Source organism: Centroberyx gerrardi, chromosome 14, assembly GCF_048128805.1.
Source record: "Centroberyx gerrardi isolate f3 chromosome 14, fCenGer3.hap1.cur.20231027, whole genome shotgun sequence".
NCBI classification, from domain to species: Eukaryota; Metazoa; Chordata; class Actinopteri; order Beryciformes; family Berycidae; genus Centroberyx; species Centroberyx gerrardi.
Window position 1 is genome coordinate 21,736,410 of NC_136010.1, and position 15,634 is coordinate 21,752,043.

General features: G+C 41.7%; 3 protein-coding genes across 4 annotated transcripts; all 3 read right to left on the reverse strand.

Moving 5' to 3' along the window:
- Positions 1-478: 478 nt before the first annotated feature.
- Positions 479-4,104, reverse strand: LOC139924459 (P2Y purinoceptor 1-like). 2 transcript variants are annotated; one of them, XM_071915477.1, is made up of 2 exons: positions 3,127-4,104; positions 479-712 (listed from the first exon to the last, which is right to left on the reverse strand). In XM_071915477.1, exons 1-2 carry the CDS (start codon positions 4,081-4,083, stop codon positions 644-646), a joined length of 1,026 nt encoding a protein of 341 aa, XP_071771578.1. In that variant the 5' UTR covers positions 4,084-4,104; the 3' UTR covers positions 479-643. The 2 variants fall into 2 exon arrangements, with proteins under 2 accessions (XP_071771578.1, XP_071771577.1); XM_071915476.1 differs by having other exon boundaries at positions 479-689; positions 3,125-4,083.
- Positions 4,105-6,083: 1,979 nt separating this feature from the next.
- LOC139924483 (P2Y purinoceptor 1-like) lies at positions 6,084-7,463 on the reverse strand. The gene has a single exon (XM_071915516.2). It carries the CDS (start codon positions 7,383-7,385, stop codon positions 6,387-6,389), a length of 999 nt encoding a protein of 332 aa, XP_071771617.1. The 5' UTR covers positions 7,386-7,463; the 3' UTR covers positions 6,084-6,386.
- Positions 7,464-9,443: 1,980 nt separating this feature from the next.
- Positions 9,444-14,259, reverse strand: ccn5 (cellular communication network factor 5). The gene is made up of 5 exons (XM_071915510.2): positions 14,134-14,259; positions 13,155-13,371; positions 12,303-12,551; positions 10,994-11,235; positions 9,444-10,240 (listed from the first exon to the last, which is right to left on the reverse strand). The coding sequence occupies exons 1-5, from the start codon at positions 14,194-14,196 to the stop codon at positions 9,953-9,955; spliced, it is 1,059 nt and encodes a 352-aa protein (XP_071771611.2). The 5' UTR covers positions 14,197-14,259; the 3' UTR covers positions 9,444-9,952.
- Positions 14,260-15,634: the final 1,375 nt, after the last annotated feature.

Consider the following 15,634-nt stretch of genomic DNA (forward strand, 5'->3'; position numbering starts at 1 on the left):
AATTCTGATATTCTGATTTTATTCTCAGAATTCTGAGATTAATCTCAGAACTCAAATTGAATTTATAAAAATAAATTTTTCACGTGGCCCTAATCCTCTTCCGCATCCACACAATGTGCAGTTGATGCAGACCAAAAATAGTTCATTTTATAGGTAATTGTCACAGTTTGTGAAGCTCATACAACCTTACATCCCGTTTATTTATATAATCTTAATTAATTAATTATATATCATTTTAATCATAATAATCAACACTTATAATCAGGCATACACTTCTCACTTCCTGTTGAACCGATGCAGCACATGCACTGTACCCACCGCACCGTATACTACTCTCCTCACAAGACTTCCTGAAAGGTCACAGTGACAAGAATTGTGGCTTAAGTGCATTTCATGTGTTTAATTTGAACTTTTTTCCACATGTGATAACAACAATTTGCCAAATACAAAAATCCAGTACAGTAAATGTATTAAATCCAGTACAGTGAATGTATTAAATCCAGTACAGTAAATGTATTATTGTTGCAAAAAGTGGTGCTTCTCAGTTAGAAATATATATTACAAAGATGCAGAGAGAAAAAGATGGGCGATTTAAGAGAATGACTGCCAAAATGTTACATTTCATTCACAAATTGCAGTGACTTTACACCATTGGAACTTGACTGTGACTGGTGGGAACTTGACTGTGACTTATGGACGATCGCATGACAGTCTGACGAGCTTGCTGGAACAGTTGTCTGAACTGAGCGGGAAGGTCTTCATTTCCATGGAGGTAAACCAGAGGGTTGAGGGCGCTGTTCAGACACACAAGGCTACGACTTATTTGATGAGCAATGTAGACTTCATTAAACCATTCATGGCACACCCCCTGTTTTGTCAAAATTCTTGCCCTGAGGTTGAGGTTCTTGAATACATGATAGGGGAAATAACAAACAGAGAAGAGTATGATCAAAATAAACAACAATTTTAAGCTTCTCTGCTTTTGTACCTTGTCAATTCTCTTTCTGGTACACAGAACTACAGCCACGTGTCCATAGCAGCCCAGTGTGATGAGGAATGGGATGCAAAACCCAGTGACGGTCCATCCAAGGCTGTAGTTCAGGTAATCCTCAACGTAGACCTTAGAGGTGGTATCATAACATTTCCCAGGTTTGTTTCCAAATGTCTTGGTGAAGAACATGTCTGGGAGGCTTTGAATGCTCACCAAGACCCAAACCATTATTGTGATAACCACAGAGTGGGTGACAGTTATTCTTCCCATCACTCTCACTGGGTGGACAATGGCCAGGTACCTGTACACACTGATACAAGTGAGGAACCCAATGCTGCCATATAAATTCAGGTTGAAGCAGAATCTTGTTATCTTGCAGAACACATCTCCAAAGATCCATTTACTTCCCAAAAAATAGTACACGACCAGAAACGGTAGCGTGAGCAGATACAGAAAATCTGTGAATCCAAGGTTGAGAACAAAAATGTTGATGATCTTAAGTTTCTTCCAATTCTGGAGCAAGGACTTCAATCCCCAACCATTAGCTATCAGGCCGATGATGAATACTAAAATGTAAACAGCAGGCAGGAATTTGTGTGGAAAGTCAAAGCTAACTGGTTCACAAGAGTTGTTCCTCATTCTGTCTTCTGAAAAGCAGTGAATAATCACAGTGGACACTCTGGTGCTTTGAGTGCCGTAAGGAGAGTTTTTTTTTTTTCCTTAAAGAAGACTTCCTGTTCCACATTCGTAGAATCTTGTTCACATGGGAGTGAACAGAAAATGTACATGTGACTAAGGTGCTATGGTGTGATAAATTAACTGTTTAAAGGGGAATGCCACCAATTAAAAGAAAATCACATCTGTTATTCCTGTGCCCCAGGACAGTTCAGTCAATACTTGTGAACATGCACCACTCTTTCCTAAAGCTAGAAACTGGAGAACTGACCCTTGAATTTGTAATGTCACTTTGTGTGAGTTCTTGCACCAAATTGAGGTTTAAATTCTGGTTTATACCTGTTAGCAATCCTAGAATATAAACTCCATTTTGCTGTGACAACTCAACTTAGCATCTTACAGCTCCACACAGTCAGAGCCCCATTCATTGTCTATGGAGCAGCCCACATCACAAGTTCAAGGGTTCTCTCTCTGATTTCTAGTTTTAGGAAGGAGTGGTGCAAATTCACAAACATTGACTGAACTGTCCTGGGGCACAGAAATAACATGAATTCATTTCTGCTTTATTAGAGAGTGCAGTTGAGAGAGACAGGAAAGGGGGAAGACAGAGGGGATGACATGCGACAAAGGTCCTGGGCCAGATTCAAATGTGTCTTGGTGTTATGTTTTCTTTTAAAGGGAAACTGAGCTTAGCTGGGATATAACATAATAATACCAGTGTCATCAATACATGGAAGAGGATTAGAGCTGCATTAAAAATGTATTTGAGTTCTGAGATTAAACTCAGAATTCTGAGAATAAAATCAGAATCTCAGAATTTTGAGTTTAAAGTCAGAATTCAAAGATTAATCTCAGAACTCAAATTGAATTTATAAAAATATTTTTTTCATGTGGCCCTAATCTTCTTCCACATCCACACAATGGTGTGTAGTTGATGCAGACCAAAAATAGTTCATTTTATAGGTAATTGTCACAGTTTGTGAAGCTCATACAACCTTACATCCTTTTTATTTATATAATCTTAATTAATTAATTATATATCATTTTAATCTATAATCGACTCTTATAATCAGGCATACACTTCTCACTTCCTGTTGAACTGATGCAGCACATGCACCATGCCCACCGCACCGTATACTACTCTCCTCACAAGACTTCCTGAAAGATCAGTGACACAATGGAGCAATGTGGCTTAAGTGCATTTCATGTCTTTAATTTGAACTTGTTTCCATGTGATAACAACAATCTGCCAAATATAAAAATCCAAGTACAGTAAATGTATTAAATCCAGTACAGTGAATGTATTAAATCCAGTACAGTAAATGTATTATTGTTGCAAAAAGTGGTGCTTCTCAGTTAGAAATATATATTACAAAGATGCAGTGAGAAAAAGATGAGCGAGTTAAGAGAATGACTGCCAAAATGTTCCATTTCATTCACGAGTTGCAGTGACTTTACACCATTGGAACTTGGCTGTGAGTGATGGACGATCGCATGACCATCTGACGAGCTTGCTGGAACAGTTGTCTGAACCAAGCGGGAAGGTCTTCATTTCCATGGAGGTAAACCAGGGGGTTGAGGGCGCTGTTCAGACACACAAGGCCACGACTTATCTGATGAGCAATGTAGACTCCGTTAATCCATTCAGGGCACAACCTCTGTTTTCTCAAAATTCTTGCCCTGAGGTTGAGGTTCCTGAATACATGATAGGGAATGTAACAAACAGAGAAGAGTATGATCAAAATGAACAACAATTTCAAGCTTCTCTGCTTTTGTACCTTGTCAAGTCTCTTTCTGGTACACAGAACTACAGCCACGTGTCCATAGCAGCCCAGTGTGATGAGGAATGGGATGCAAAACCCAGTGACGGTCCATCCAAGGCTGTAGTTCAGGTAATCCTCAACGTAGACCTTAGAGGTGGTATCATGACATTTCCCAGGTTTGTTTCCAAATGTCTTGGTGAAGAACATGTCTGGGAGGCTTTGAATGCTCACCAAGACCCAAACCATTATCGTGATAACCACAGAGTGGGTGACAGTTATTCTTCCCATCACTCTCACTGGGTGGACAATGGCCAGGTACCTGTACACACTGATACAAGTGAGGAACCCAATGCTGCCATATAAATTCAGGTTGAAGCAGAATCTTGTTATCTTGCAGAACACATCTCCAAAGATCCATTTACTTCCCAAAAAATAGTACACGACCAGAAACGGGACCGTGAGCAGATACAAAAAATCTGTGATTCCAAGGTTGAGAACAAAAATGTTGATGATCTTAAGTTTCTCCCAGTTATGGAGCAAGGACTTCAATCCCCAACCATTAGCTATCAGGCCGATGATGAATACTAAAATGTAAACAGCAGGCAGGAATTTCTGTGGAAAGTCAAAGCTAACGTCACAAGAGTTGTTCCTCATTCTGTCTTCTGAAAAGCAGTGAATAAAAATGTTTGTCTCACAGTGGATGCTCTGGTGCTTTGAGTGGCGGAAAAAAATGAGGTTTATTTGGCTTTAAAGAAGGCTTCCTGTTCCAGATTCAAGAATCGTGTTCACATGGGAGTGAACAGAAAATGTACATGTGACCTGCTTTTATTAACTGTTTAAAGGGGAATGCCACCAATTAAAAAAAATTCACATCTGTTATTCCTGTGCCCGAGGACAGTTCAGTCAATACTTGTGAACATGGACCACTCTTTCCTAAAGCTAGAAACTGGAGAACTGACCCTTGAATTTGTAATGTCACTTTGTGTGAGTTCTTGCACCAAATTGAGGTTTAAATTCTGGTTTATACCTGTTAGCAATCCTAGAATATAAACTTAATTTTGCTGTGACAATTCAACTTAGCATCTTACAGCTCCACACAGTCAGAGCCCCATTCATTGTCTATGGAGCAGCCCACATCACAAGTTCAAGGGTTCTCTCTCTGATTTCTAGTTTTAGGAAGGAGTGGTGCTAATTCACAAACATTGACTGAACTGTCCTGGGGCACAGAAATAACATGAATTCTTAAAATGGGTGGCCTTCCCCTTTAAGACACGGTGACACCACAATAAAATGGTATCTCAGGGAAAGAACAGGTGCGTGATATTTACCAAGGCTGCATGTAAAGCTGTTTTTCTTTTAAGCTATTTAAGGCAAATTTTAAAGTGAAACATTGTCCCCCAGTTTGAACCTCATTACACATCCCTGACCTGGGTAGGGACACAGAATGTTGTGGTACTTTAGCCACAGAGCGGCCATCCCCCTTTTGATTTCAATTTATTGTGAGGGCAACGACATTTTACAGTTCATGACATATTAGGACAGAAGTCCCAGTAAACACTCACCACTGCACAAAGGAGGCAGATTGTAGTAACCGATGAGGGTATAGGCTAAATCAGATTATTGTCTCAAATTCCAATAGTGTTGTGTTGGGTCAGAAATGGTGAGATTATGACCAGGTTGATATACTTCACCAAAAGCAAGTTATACATATTTGTTTACATTTCAAATGTGTCTTGGTGTTATGTTTTCTTTTAAAGGGAAACTGCGCTTAGCTGGGATTTAACATAATAATACCAGTGCCATTATTGACACAAGTCTGTCGTTACTCTTTATTGAAACATACAGTAAGTACACAGAATGTTGCTCTGCATGTTTTTTCCATTACTGAGTTACTGGGTAGCCATTTGAATCATTATTGTGCAGACTGTCACAACTTCCCCATAACAAACCGCTAAAACCCATGGCCTGCACCACCCTCTGGATGGAGTATGTCATGAGGCACAAGGGAACAGATTTGATGAACCTTGAAACTGCAGGTGATATGCTAGACTATGTATGCATGGGTTAAGTCACTAGATGAGAATACTGTAAGTGTAAAATAATTAAAGGTCTTTGCTATTTTTGTGGAGGATTTAAATCCTGTGATTTTCTAGAATCTTTGCAGAATATTCTTAGAGTTTAAATCTGAGCCAATGGTACGGAAGAGGGTTAAAGCTGCATGAAAAATTTTAGTTCTGAGATTAATCTCAGAATACTGGGAATAAAATCAGAATCTCAGAATTTTGAGTTCAAAGTCAGAAGTCTGAGATTAAAGTCAGAATTCAGAGATTAATCTCAGAACTCAAATTGAATTTATAAAAATATTTTTTTCACGTGGCCCTAATCCTTTTACGCATCCACACAATGGTGTGTAGTTGATGCAGACCAAAAATAGTTAATTGTAATAGGTAATTGTCACAGCTTGTGAAGCTCATACAACCTTACATCCTGTTTATTTATAGAACACGATCAGGCTGGCGTACACTTCCTGTTGATCCGATGCAGCACATGCACTGTACCTACCGCACCGTATACTACTCTCCTCACAAGACTTCCTGAAAGGTCACAATGACAAGAATTGTGGCTTAAGTGCATTTCATTTCTTTAATTTGATCTTTTTTCCACATGTGATAACAGCAATCTACCAAATGCAAAAATCCAAGTACAATAAATGTATTAAATCCAGTACAGTAAATGTATTAAATCCAGTACAGTGAATGTATTAAATCCAGTACAGTAAATGTATTAAATCCAGTACAGTGAATGTATTAAATCCAGTACAGTAAATGTATTATTGTTGCAAAAAGTGGTGCTTCTCAGTTAGAAATATATATTACAAAGATGCAGAGAGAAAAAGATGAGCGAGTTAAGAGAATGACTGCCAAAATGTTCCATTTCATTTACAAGTTGCAGTGACTTTACACCAGTGGAACTTGACTGATGGGAACTTGACTGTGACTGGTGGGAACTTGACCGTGACTTATGGACGATCGCATGACCATCTGACGAGCTTGCTGGAACAGTTGTCTGAACTGAGCGGGAAGGTCTTCATTTCCATGGAGGTAAACCAGGGGGTTGAGGGCGCTGTTCAGACACACAAGGCCACGACTTATCTGATGAGCAATGTAGACTCCGTTAATCCATTCAGGGCACAACCTCTGTTTTCTCAAAATTCTGGCCCTGAGGTTGAGGTTCCTCAATACATGATAGGGAATGTAACAAACAGAGAAGAGTATGATCAAAATGAACAACAACCTCAAGCTTCTCTGTTTCAGTACCTTATCAATAGTGTTTTTGCTGCAGAGAATGACAATCACGTGTCCATAGCAGCCCAGTGTGATGAGGAATGGGATGCAAAACCCAGTGACGGTCCATCCAAGGCTGTAGTTCAGGTAATCCTCAACGTAGAAGTTAGAGGTGGTATCATAACATTTCCCAGGTTTGTTTCCAAATGTCTTGGTGAAGAACATGTCTGGGAGGCTTTGAATGCTCACCAAGACCCAAACCATTATCGTGATAACCACAGAGTGGGTGACAGTTATTCTTCCCATCACTCTCATTGGGTGGACAATGGCCAGGTACCTGTACACACTGATACAAGTGAGGAACCCAATGCTGCCATATAAATTCAGGGTGAAGCAGAATCTTGTTATCTTGCAGAACACATCTCCAAAGATCCATTTACTTCCCAAAAAATAGTACACGACCAGAAACGGGACCGTGAGCAGATACAGAAAATCTGTGATTCCAAGGTTGAGAACAAAAATGTTAATGTTCCCCAGTTTCTTCCAGTTCTGGAGCAAGGACTTCAATCCCCAACCATTAGCTATCAGGCCGACGATGAATACTAAAATGTAAACAGCAGGCAGGAATTTCTGTGGAAAGTCAAAGCTAACGTCACAAGAGTTGTTCCTCATTCTGTCTTCTGAAAAGCAGTAAGTACAAATCCGTCCCTTACAGTGGATGCTCTGGTGTTTTCTAGAGATGGAAACTGAATTATGAGTGGTGGAAGAAAATCAAGTGACTTTGTTCACAGAAGACTTCCTGTTTGAAGCCCTGCTCTCTGCATCTTTGATGCACCTGCCAGTATAAAGGAAATGGACTCATGGTTTGACATGGTGTGACTGTTTAACACATTCAACACTGATGTGAAAGTAGTGACACAAAAACGGTGTCTCGCTTTTTAATGTGTCACGCAGAAAAGCCATGAGTAGCAAGTGATACGTTAGAATCAGTAGATCAAGAAGATGTACATCTAGAATGCATATTTTATTTTATTTATTTTTTTTTTTTTTGCCACCTTTTGTGCTTTTTAAGGGGAAATGGAAATTAAATTAAGTTTAGCTATAGTTTAGTACACAATTCTGTTAGTACCATTTCAAACATGTGGATCTTTTGCCATCCTGACTTTGGTAAGATTTAATGTAATACTTGAGGCCATTTCCTTGTAACTTGTAGGCATATTTAGTCATTTTGGAAGATTTATCACAGCTGTCGATTTAGTCATCTAAGACAAATACCATGCACTTAAATGTTATTTTTCTGTAAAAAAGCTACACACCAGCCTCATTTTTTCCAAAGGTGCCATTCAAATTTCAATCAAATGTGGAATTCTGAAGATGTATGAAGTATTTGAGATTAATTTGCAGATACACTGCAAGCATATGGCAGAGATTTACAGCCCGTAAAGAGCTACCCAGTTGTTTTATGTTGTTTAGCCAAGATTAATTTCCTCTGACTTTCTGAAAGAACAGGGACAGGAAAAGGGTGATGGTGTGCACTGGTATGATTTCAGTGAATATTGAGTGATTAGGAATGTCAACAGGGATAGGGAGGACTGGATTGCTCCCAGTGGGCCACCAGTCTAAAATCTTGCCCTGGTCCCTAAGTGTACCAGGGCTGATAAGTGATAATCAGCATAATGAAATAGAGATACAGAAGAAATGTCTCCTGTCAGGATATGGCACACAACCTACCTACCAAAACAGTGTTATTGTCCTTAAAATGATCTTCACTTCTAAAAATCCTGAAATTTATAGGAAGAACATTTTGAACCCATTCAGAACCCATTCACATGTTGCAGAAAGCTTGCAGCATGCCACCTGAATTGTCTTATTTTAATAGAGGCTATCAATCAGTCAAATGTTTCAATAAGAAATGTATTCCTGACATTTTTAGATTCTGCTCATGTCGGTAATGTCCCTGTTACTGTGCACTGTCCTAAGCCTAAACAGTAGATCCGGTGCAGTCCACTAGGTGTCAGGCTGTCTATCTAAAAAAGCAATGTGATCTGATTGAAAAAGCCTTTAGAGGTAGGCCTACAGTGCATGATTGAATGTAGAATTGGGAAGAAGGCGTCAATAAAAAGTAGTTTGGCTTAATTTTGATTGGGAATACCCAAAATGACATTTGTGGTGCTGTATATTTTTGTGTGCCTCAAACGAGTTTTCATGGGGCATGGGGGAAAATACCAATGTTATTGTGCAAAATAAAGTGATGAATGATCAAGTGAAATATTAGAAAAAGGTATATGAAAAGCTATGTATAGACAGGGGGGAAATTACAACTCTCTGACATTTAAACACTAATGGCATGCATTGTTAACCATGAGTGAGAAAAAAGAAGTGAAAGGAGGAAATGTGGACAAGCTCATATAAAACTGTGAATAGGATAAACAATAAAAAAAAAACACAAACCAAGACAGTGTGAATACACAAAAAAGGATTGCGAGTGTCAAAACGTAGGCCTAGGCCACGTGAAATAATGCAAACAATTTCTACTATACATAAGAAGCATTTGGCTAAAATTATTTACAACAAAATAGAGAATGAAGAAAATAAGTGCAATGTCATCTGGCTACAAACACACAGATACAAATGTACAAGCTACAGTTTGCATTGTTCATATAAGGAAACAGTATCTGTCAACACATAGGTTGGAGTCATTCTATGGAATACATTTGCATCCAACGAATATATACAGTATATTTTTAATGTCTTTTTGATATTTGCCCTTAAAGTCATACTTACAGATCAGTAGTGTAAATATGTCTTCAAAACTAAAACATCTTTTTGATCACCATGGACATCATGGTCAAGTGTCCTCAATTCATAGTTTATAATTAGCCAAAACAAAAGTCTATATTTGTATTACAACTCCAAAGTTATCAGAAATGTCACTTCCTTGTTTCTCCAGATTTGCTAAATACTTTTGATTCTTGGATCAAGTGTAAAATAACTAATATAACCCAAACTAGTTATGGCTTCACATGGTGCAGGAGTGTATAGGAGTGGAGTTGTGAATTCTTAGTGCAGACTGGGTTTGTCCAGTTGTGAGGAGTTTCATCCCAACTCGATCACAGTTCATTACCTACATCATTTGGATCCCCCTGTAATACTTTACACATATCTCCCTATCCTGTCCTGCGTGGACAGGCTTCAGTGATGGAGAATCAGTCAGTAAGTCAGTCAGTGCTTTGGGCCAGTCAGGGCCTGTATCCCCACAGAGCAGGGTTGCTGTATGGTGTGTAGGGGCAGTTGTAATGACAGACGCACGAGTGGATCATCATCACAGCCCGCCGTAGCAGCCTCCCGGTTGGGCAGCGGAAGGCCACCTCAGCGGTGTGGGTTCTGTAAGGGGTGCAGCAGCGGGAATCGGTGCACTGTCCACAGTAACGGAGCCGGTAGACCCGAGTGCTGTAACAGCCCTGGTGAACAAGCCGGATGGGCACCGGTGACCTGTAGCTGGCCTTGCAACGCCCGCGCTGTCCCCACTGGGAAAACACGCACACGCACATGCACACGCACACACACACACACACACACACACCATGCACACACACACAAAGTCAAAATAGAAGCATCAACTGTTATTAAGGGAAGATGGCAAGTGAATGCAGATTAGAGATAATACAAACATTTGTCAGAGGTAGGGCTGCTCTGGAGGCAGATATATTCTTATTGGTTGAGTTAAACCTCAATGGGCGGAGCAAAATAATCAATTTTTTTTTGGAGTGCAACTTAAGTTAGCTAGCTAGCTAGCAAACCTGAAGAAGCTCTGTCCAGAAATGGCAATGATTTCTTTATTTAATTCATTTGTGGCCATGGTATTCATGCTAGCCAACTAGCTTAACCTTGACAGCTAAAGGCTAGTATGGCTAGTTTGAACTTGGGAGGCCAGCTAGGCTAATTAGGTAACCTAGATAATGTATAGCTAGATTGCTTTTTTTTTTTCAGTTAGCAGCAAGAGCGCTAGGCTTCATCATGGGCTCCAATTAGCCAGATGAAACTGTTTTTTGCTCCATACATTGTAGTTTAACTCAACCAATGAAATTATTTCTGCTTCCAGAGCTGCTCCAGTCTGTGATAAAACTCCAATCTGTCAATTGCTGTTGAGGGCATGAATGGAATACAATGGTATGTAGCCTATGGATAGATAGAAAATTAGGACATACATGGGTAATAAAAAGAAATGTAAGGGCAGAAGGTGAGAGTTAGGATATTCAGTCAAGTTTGTGAGAACTCACCATGGTTTTCCTAGGGGGCAGCTGGACTGTCTGGCAAGGCCGCACCTTACAAAGCCTAGTCTGCATTTGCAGCTTGCAGGCTGGGTTCTGGTTGGACACCCGTGTGGAGACTCCAGCCCCGCAGCTCTGGGAACAGGCGCTCCACTGAGTGCTCTGCTCTATACAGGTGGAGGGAGCTGGGACCAGTTTGTCCGGACGGTGGCCACCGGGGAGAGCTGGCCACAACCTGTCAGGTCTCGAGGCTAGAGGAAGACCAGAGAAAACATGATGAGAGTAAGAAGCAAGTTAATTTATGATGACAAGCTGGGGTATAAGAGCTGATCATTATGATGTGGCAGATCTTTAAACACAAGGCAAAATAGGCAAAGTACCAGATGCCATGGAGCCTTGATTGGCGATTGAAGTGACTCACACAATAAACCACCAAGAGTTGAATTAGGGCCAGACAGAATTCACTGACTTACTGTAGATGCTTATTGAACTCATTTACTTCAGTCGCTCACTTCCAGTAACTTTAATGTCTTGATTGTTTGATGTTCACAAAAATTTCAAAACAACATTGTTATCTGAAGAGTTCCTTCCAAGATAGCATGCAAGTAATAATAATCAGCTGATCTTTTGGCATGGCATAGCATTCTTCTTAGGTTTTGAATTCAAGAACATTCAAATGGAACAAAATGTTCCTTTGCTATTCACATAATGTAGTGTGACTCGGACAGTGTTAGAAATTCCAGATGCTTTTGGAGTGGCTTCATTTCCCTCACCTCCCCCTTTTGGAGTATTACAGTCTCCAATTGGCTTCATATGTTTAATTGTTACATAGCTTAGCTGTGGGTGTTGTTATGAAACTTGGAAACTTGGTGGCTAGGAAAAAAACGTATGTTTTGACTTTTCCAAAGAAATGAGGGTTATATTTGGACTTTGAGAGTTTTCTTTTGGCCAGACACACCCCAATGTAATGCAAAAACTACCCCAATAAAAGCTTCCAGACATGACCAGTGAAGATCAGTGAAAAAGCTCATATAAATGAAGGAAGCATAATATTGTCTTATGGACCGATGACCAATAAGCAACATTTGTGATTGACGCATCCAGTGGTGTGTGAAAATACATCTGGCGCCAGTCACGCTGACACTGGGAAATGTCTTGTAGAGGTCAAGCTGTTTGTTATCAGGAGTCCACTGTGAAGCATCTATTTCATTGCTGCTGTTTGTGAGGAATCTACTGTAGAACATAAATAAAAGCATGCATCAGAGGATGTATTCCTAGATTAAACATCCATCCCTCCATCCATGTACTGTTAGTTTACCTGTGATGGCATCCTGAATGATGGTGTTTTCCAGGTTCTCACACACCCACTCCTTGCAGCACTTCCCTGGTAGCAGAATGTGCTGTGGGTTGGGGCAGTCTGGGGTGGGAAGACGGGCATCCATGGGACACGTTGGCACACAGGTCACCCCTCCACCCTTGCAGTGGCAATAGGTGTCGCAGGAGGGCTGGAACGACTGGCCTTCCTGGTATGTGACTCCGTTGATCTCACAGCCCAGATCCTCCTGACCTGTTGAATATTAGAGCACAGACGCCCTCTTAGCTTTCTCAGCCAGGATGAGGTACACTGCAGCCACACCCGCGCCTTGGATTGATGTGGGAAACCCAATTAGGAAGTGAAAAGGCTAAAGCTGGGGAAGAGAGGGAGAGGTGGAGGGATGCAAGGGGGAGACAGAGCAGAGGAAAATGAGAAAGAGAATGCGTCTTTAAGAGGTGAGGACACAGGAGTGGCTGTCCCTGCCAATGGTTATGTAGTTTTTATGGGAAACCGGGCCTCTCTACGGAGAAACTGAGGAATCTGTTTTTCAATCCGTGTGTGTTGTCTCTGCAATCTATCACGCTCAAAGGGCAGTCATTAGAGGAAGAGTGTCAACAGCAGCCCTGGAAATACAAGTTGAGACGTTTTGGATTTGTGTCAAAGCCCCGCCGCCCGGCCGGCCGCCACGCTCGACTGAGCGCGCTCTAAACATAACTGTCTGTTTGTCCCGCTCATGCAGACAGAGTGAGGCTCCATCATCCCTCCCTCCCTCCCTTTATGTCCTCCCCTCTGTCTTACCCCCACAGACATGGGCAGGGAGAGCCTGGTTGTTTGCTTGTTAGGAGAGGCACTCACTGACACACTCCCCAGGGTCTCCGGGGAAGCTGGCGCTGTAGTCGCACTGTAATCCCCTCTGGTCGTCGCAGGGGAACATTTCGGTGCAGGGCTCGCCTCCCTGCCTGGCACATATCTGGCAGCACTGGCAGCCGTCCAGCACCAGCGGGACGCCGGTGGGGCACTGGGGGACGGGACCGAGGCAGCGGCATGGCCTCTCACACAGCTGACACAACACCTAGCAGGGACGACACACACCGGGTCAGGTTAGAGGATGGTACAGTTTAGACTAGAGGCTAGGATTGGTTTGGCTGATGTGTTTCCTATTGGGAACAAGTGGGAATCAAAATCATCATCATGGCAGCCACTGCTATCAAGAACATCAGCATCATCAGATAAAAGAAGACTCAACTTTTTCTAATCATAATGTTGACCATCATCATCCACCACCACCATCATCATCATCATCATCATCATCATAATCATATCTAAATGATAATAAGTATATATAGTATTCTTGGTATTCTTAAAATCAAACTGCCTCTCCTGGCTGTGTAAGTAGATGTATTTTTAGTGGCGGTACTTTGTTTAGGAAACACGCCGGTATCCAACACTGTCGGGCCAAACCGCTGCTTTCAATTACATGTATCTGCTGCAGCCAACCCACAGGCAGCATTTGGACAAGCCCAGTCTCACTTAATCAGAGCAGAAGAATCTCCTCATTGATTTACAAGTACAAGCATACAGAGAACATTACACACCCTTGCTTTGTTCTTAATCTACTTTCAACCACAAAACAAGATAAATGATTATATAACTATGAAATGAACCCAGCAAAATCACAGGAAATCAACCTCACTGCGTCACAACTCCCACTCCTACTCTCTCTCTCACGCACACACACACACACACACACACACACACACACACATACATACATAACATAACCATCTCATTCATAACTTACTACTGTAATGAAGCAGAAACAGACTGGGCTCACCTGCGTACCCACACAAAGCAGTAAAGCCAAAGCTATCACATTGTCACACAGTAGTCTGTCCATGAGGGCCAGTGTTGTTGATGGAGCTGCTCGGTCTGTCTCACTGAATACCCAACCCAAGTGTGATGCTGGTGCTACCAGTGCAGCTGTTTGCTAACTGCTCATTCTTGTGCCTGCTGACATTTATAAAGTCCGGACTCTGATGTCACGGGCTGACTGCCGTGTAAACAGCCACTGGACCGGCATCAGAAATGTTTCGCATTCCTCCTCCCTGCTGCCCATTTCCACTTCCAGACACATCCCCCCCCACCCCCACCCCCCCACACTCGTTTCCCTCTCCTCCCTCCCACCTTTCTTTCCAGTCTTGTGGTGTTCTAAGTTTACACAGCTTAACACGAGCTGAGGGGCAGAAAAATACATTATCCCAGTTGTCTACGGCATGTCAAACAACCTCCAGAGCTTTGTGGCGACGACTCTGATTGAAATCGATGAGGTTTTATCTCGCTGATGTTTTTACAGGCTGCTGCCTCTCCATATGGTCGGTCAGACGTAGGCACAGATCTTCCGAAAGGACAAATATAGAGTCGATTTTTCCGTCATTTCACTTTTCATTCCTATTCATTCAAAACCTCAAATGCTTCTGAAACCATAATCTGTTACTTCAGCCAGACTTTAAAGAGATTTAATCTTTCTCCTCCCTCTGGTTTCCATGGTGAAAGGGCAGCATGTCTGCGGTTGGCGTGAACTTGAATCATCGAGATCACTTCTATTGTGAGAGAGGCTTGCTCCTGAAGAGAATTCAAACAGGGAGTTGGAAGCAAACAGCGTCAAGGGGCTCCTCAGAGGCCACAAGGAGACATGTTGTAGTAGAGAGCGCATAGCTGAGCTGTTACATTACTCAATAGTTGCTGCAATACTGATGGTCAGACAATGAGACTGATTCTGTTCAGGATATACAGTGTAGGTTGTAACACATATAGCATGTGTGCTGTGTCTATTATTACTATGCAAAAAGACCATAAGACATCCTGAAATGCCATTGGAAAAATAGTTTTAGAGCAATTACGTACATACAGCATATTAGACAGATAGAGTCATAGCTAGAGCATGACCCTCTGAATCACAACACTATAGCAAACAGATGGCAGTCACTGGAAAAGGAAGTAAGGCATCCATGGTAAAATAGCTGCTTTGCCACCCAGGTGAGAATTCGGTAAGCAAGGGTTTCTCAGTCAAATTCCTGAATTTCAAGATCATTCATTTCTCACAGAGCTGGGTGGGCGGTAAAGACGGTCGGTGATGGGTTATAAATAGAACGAGACAGACAGAAGGAGAGAGAGGAGGAAAGTATGTGTTGTGCGGGGCAGGTGGGCTCCAGGTGGCCGGCCAGTCGGGGGAGATGCACTGCAACACGTCTCTGAAAACTATGCTTTCCTGGCCACCTTTCCATTTGCTTTCCATGCTCTTTAAGAATGACTGGAGTTGGAACGACCCCACAATA

What these genes read in the sequence shown, in the direction of transcription:
- LOC139924459 (XM_071915477.1), bottom strand. Translation starts at nt 4,083, where the DNA reads ATGAGGAACAACTCTTGTGACGTTAGCTTTGACTTTCCACAGAAATTC. An exon ending in CTCACAGCCAAGTTCCAATG is followed by an intron (nt 713 to 3,126) that starts GTGTAAAGTCAC and finishes CAAGCTCGTCAG; the next exon opens with ACTGTCATGCGATCGTCCAT.
- LOC139924483 (XM_071915516.2), bottom strand. Translation starts at nt 7,385, where the DNA reads ATGAGGAACAACTCTTGTGACGTTAGCTTTGACTTTCCACAGAAATTC.
- ccn5 (XM_071915510.2), bottom strand. Translation starts at nt 14,196, where the DNA reads ATGGACAGACTACTGTGTGACAATGTGATAGCTTTGGCTTTACTGCTT. An exon ending in TGCTTTGTGTGGGTACGCAG is followed by an intron (nt 13,372 to 14,133) that starts GTGAGCCCAGTC and finishes CGTCCCTGCTAG; the next exon opens with GTGTTGTGTCAGCTGTGTGA. An exon ending in AGACCCTGGGGAGTGTGTCA is followed by an intron (nt 12,552 to 13,154) that starts GTGAGTGCCTCT and finishes AATATTCAACAG; the next exon opens with GTCAGGAGGATCTGGGCTGT.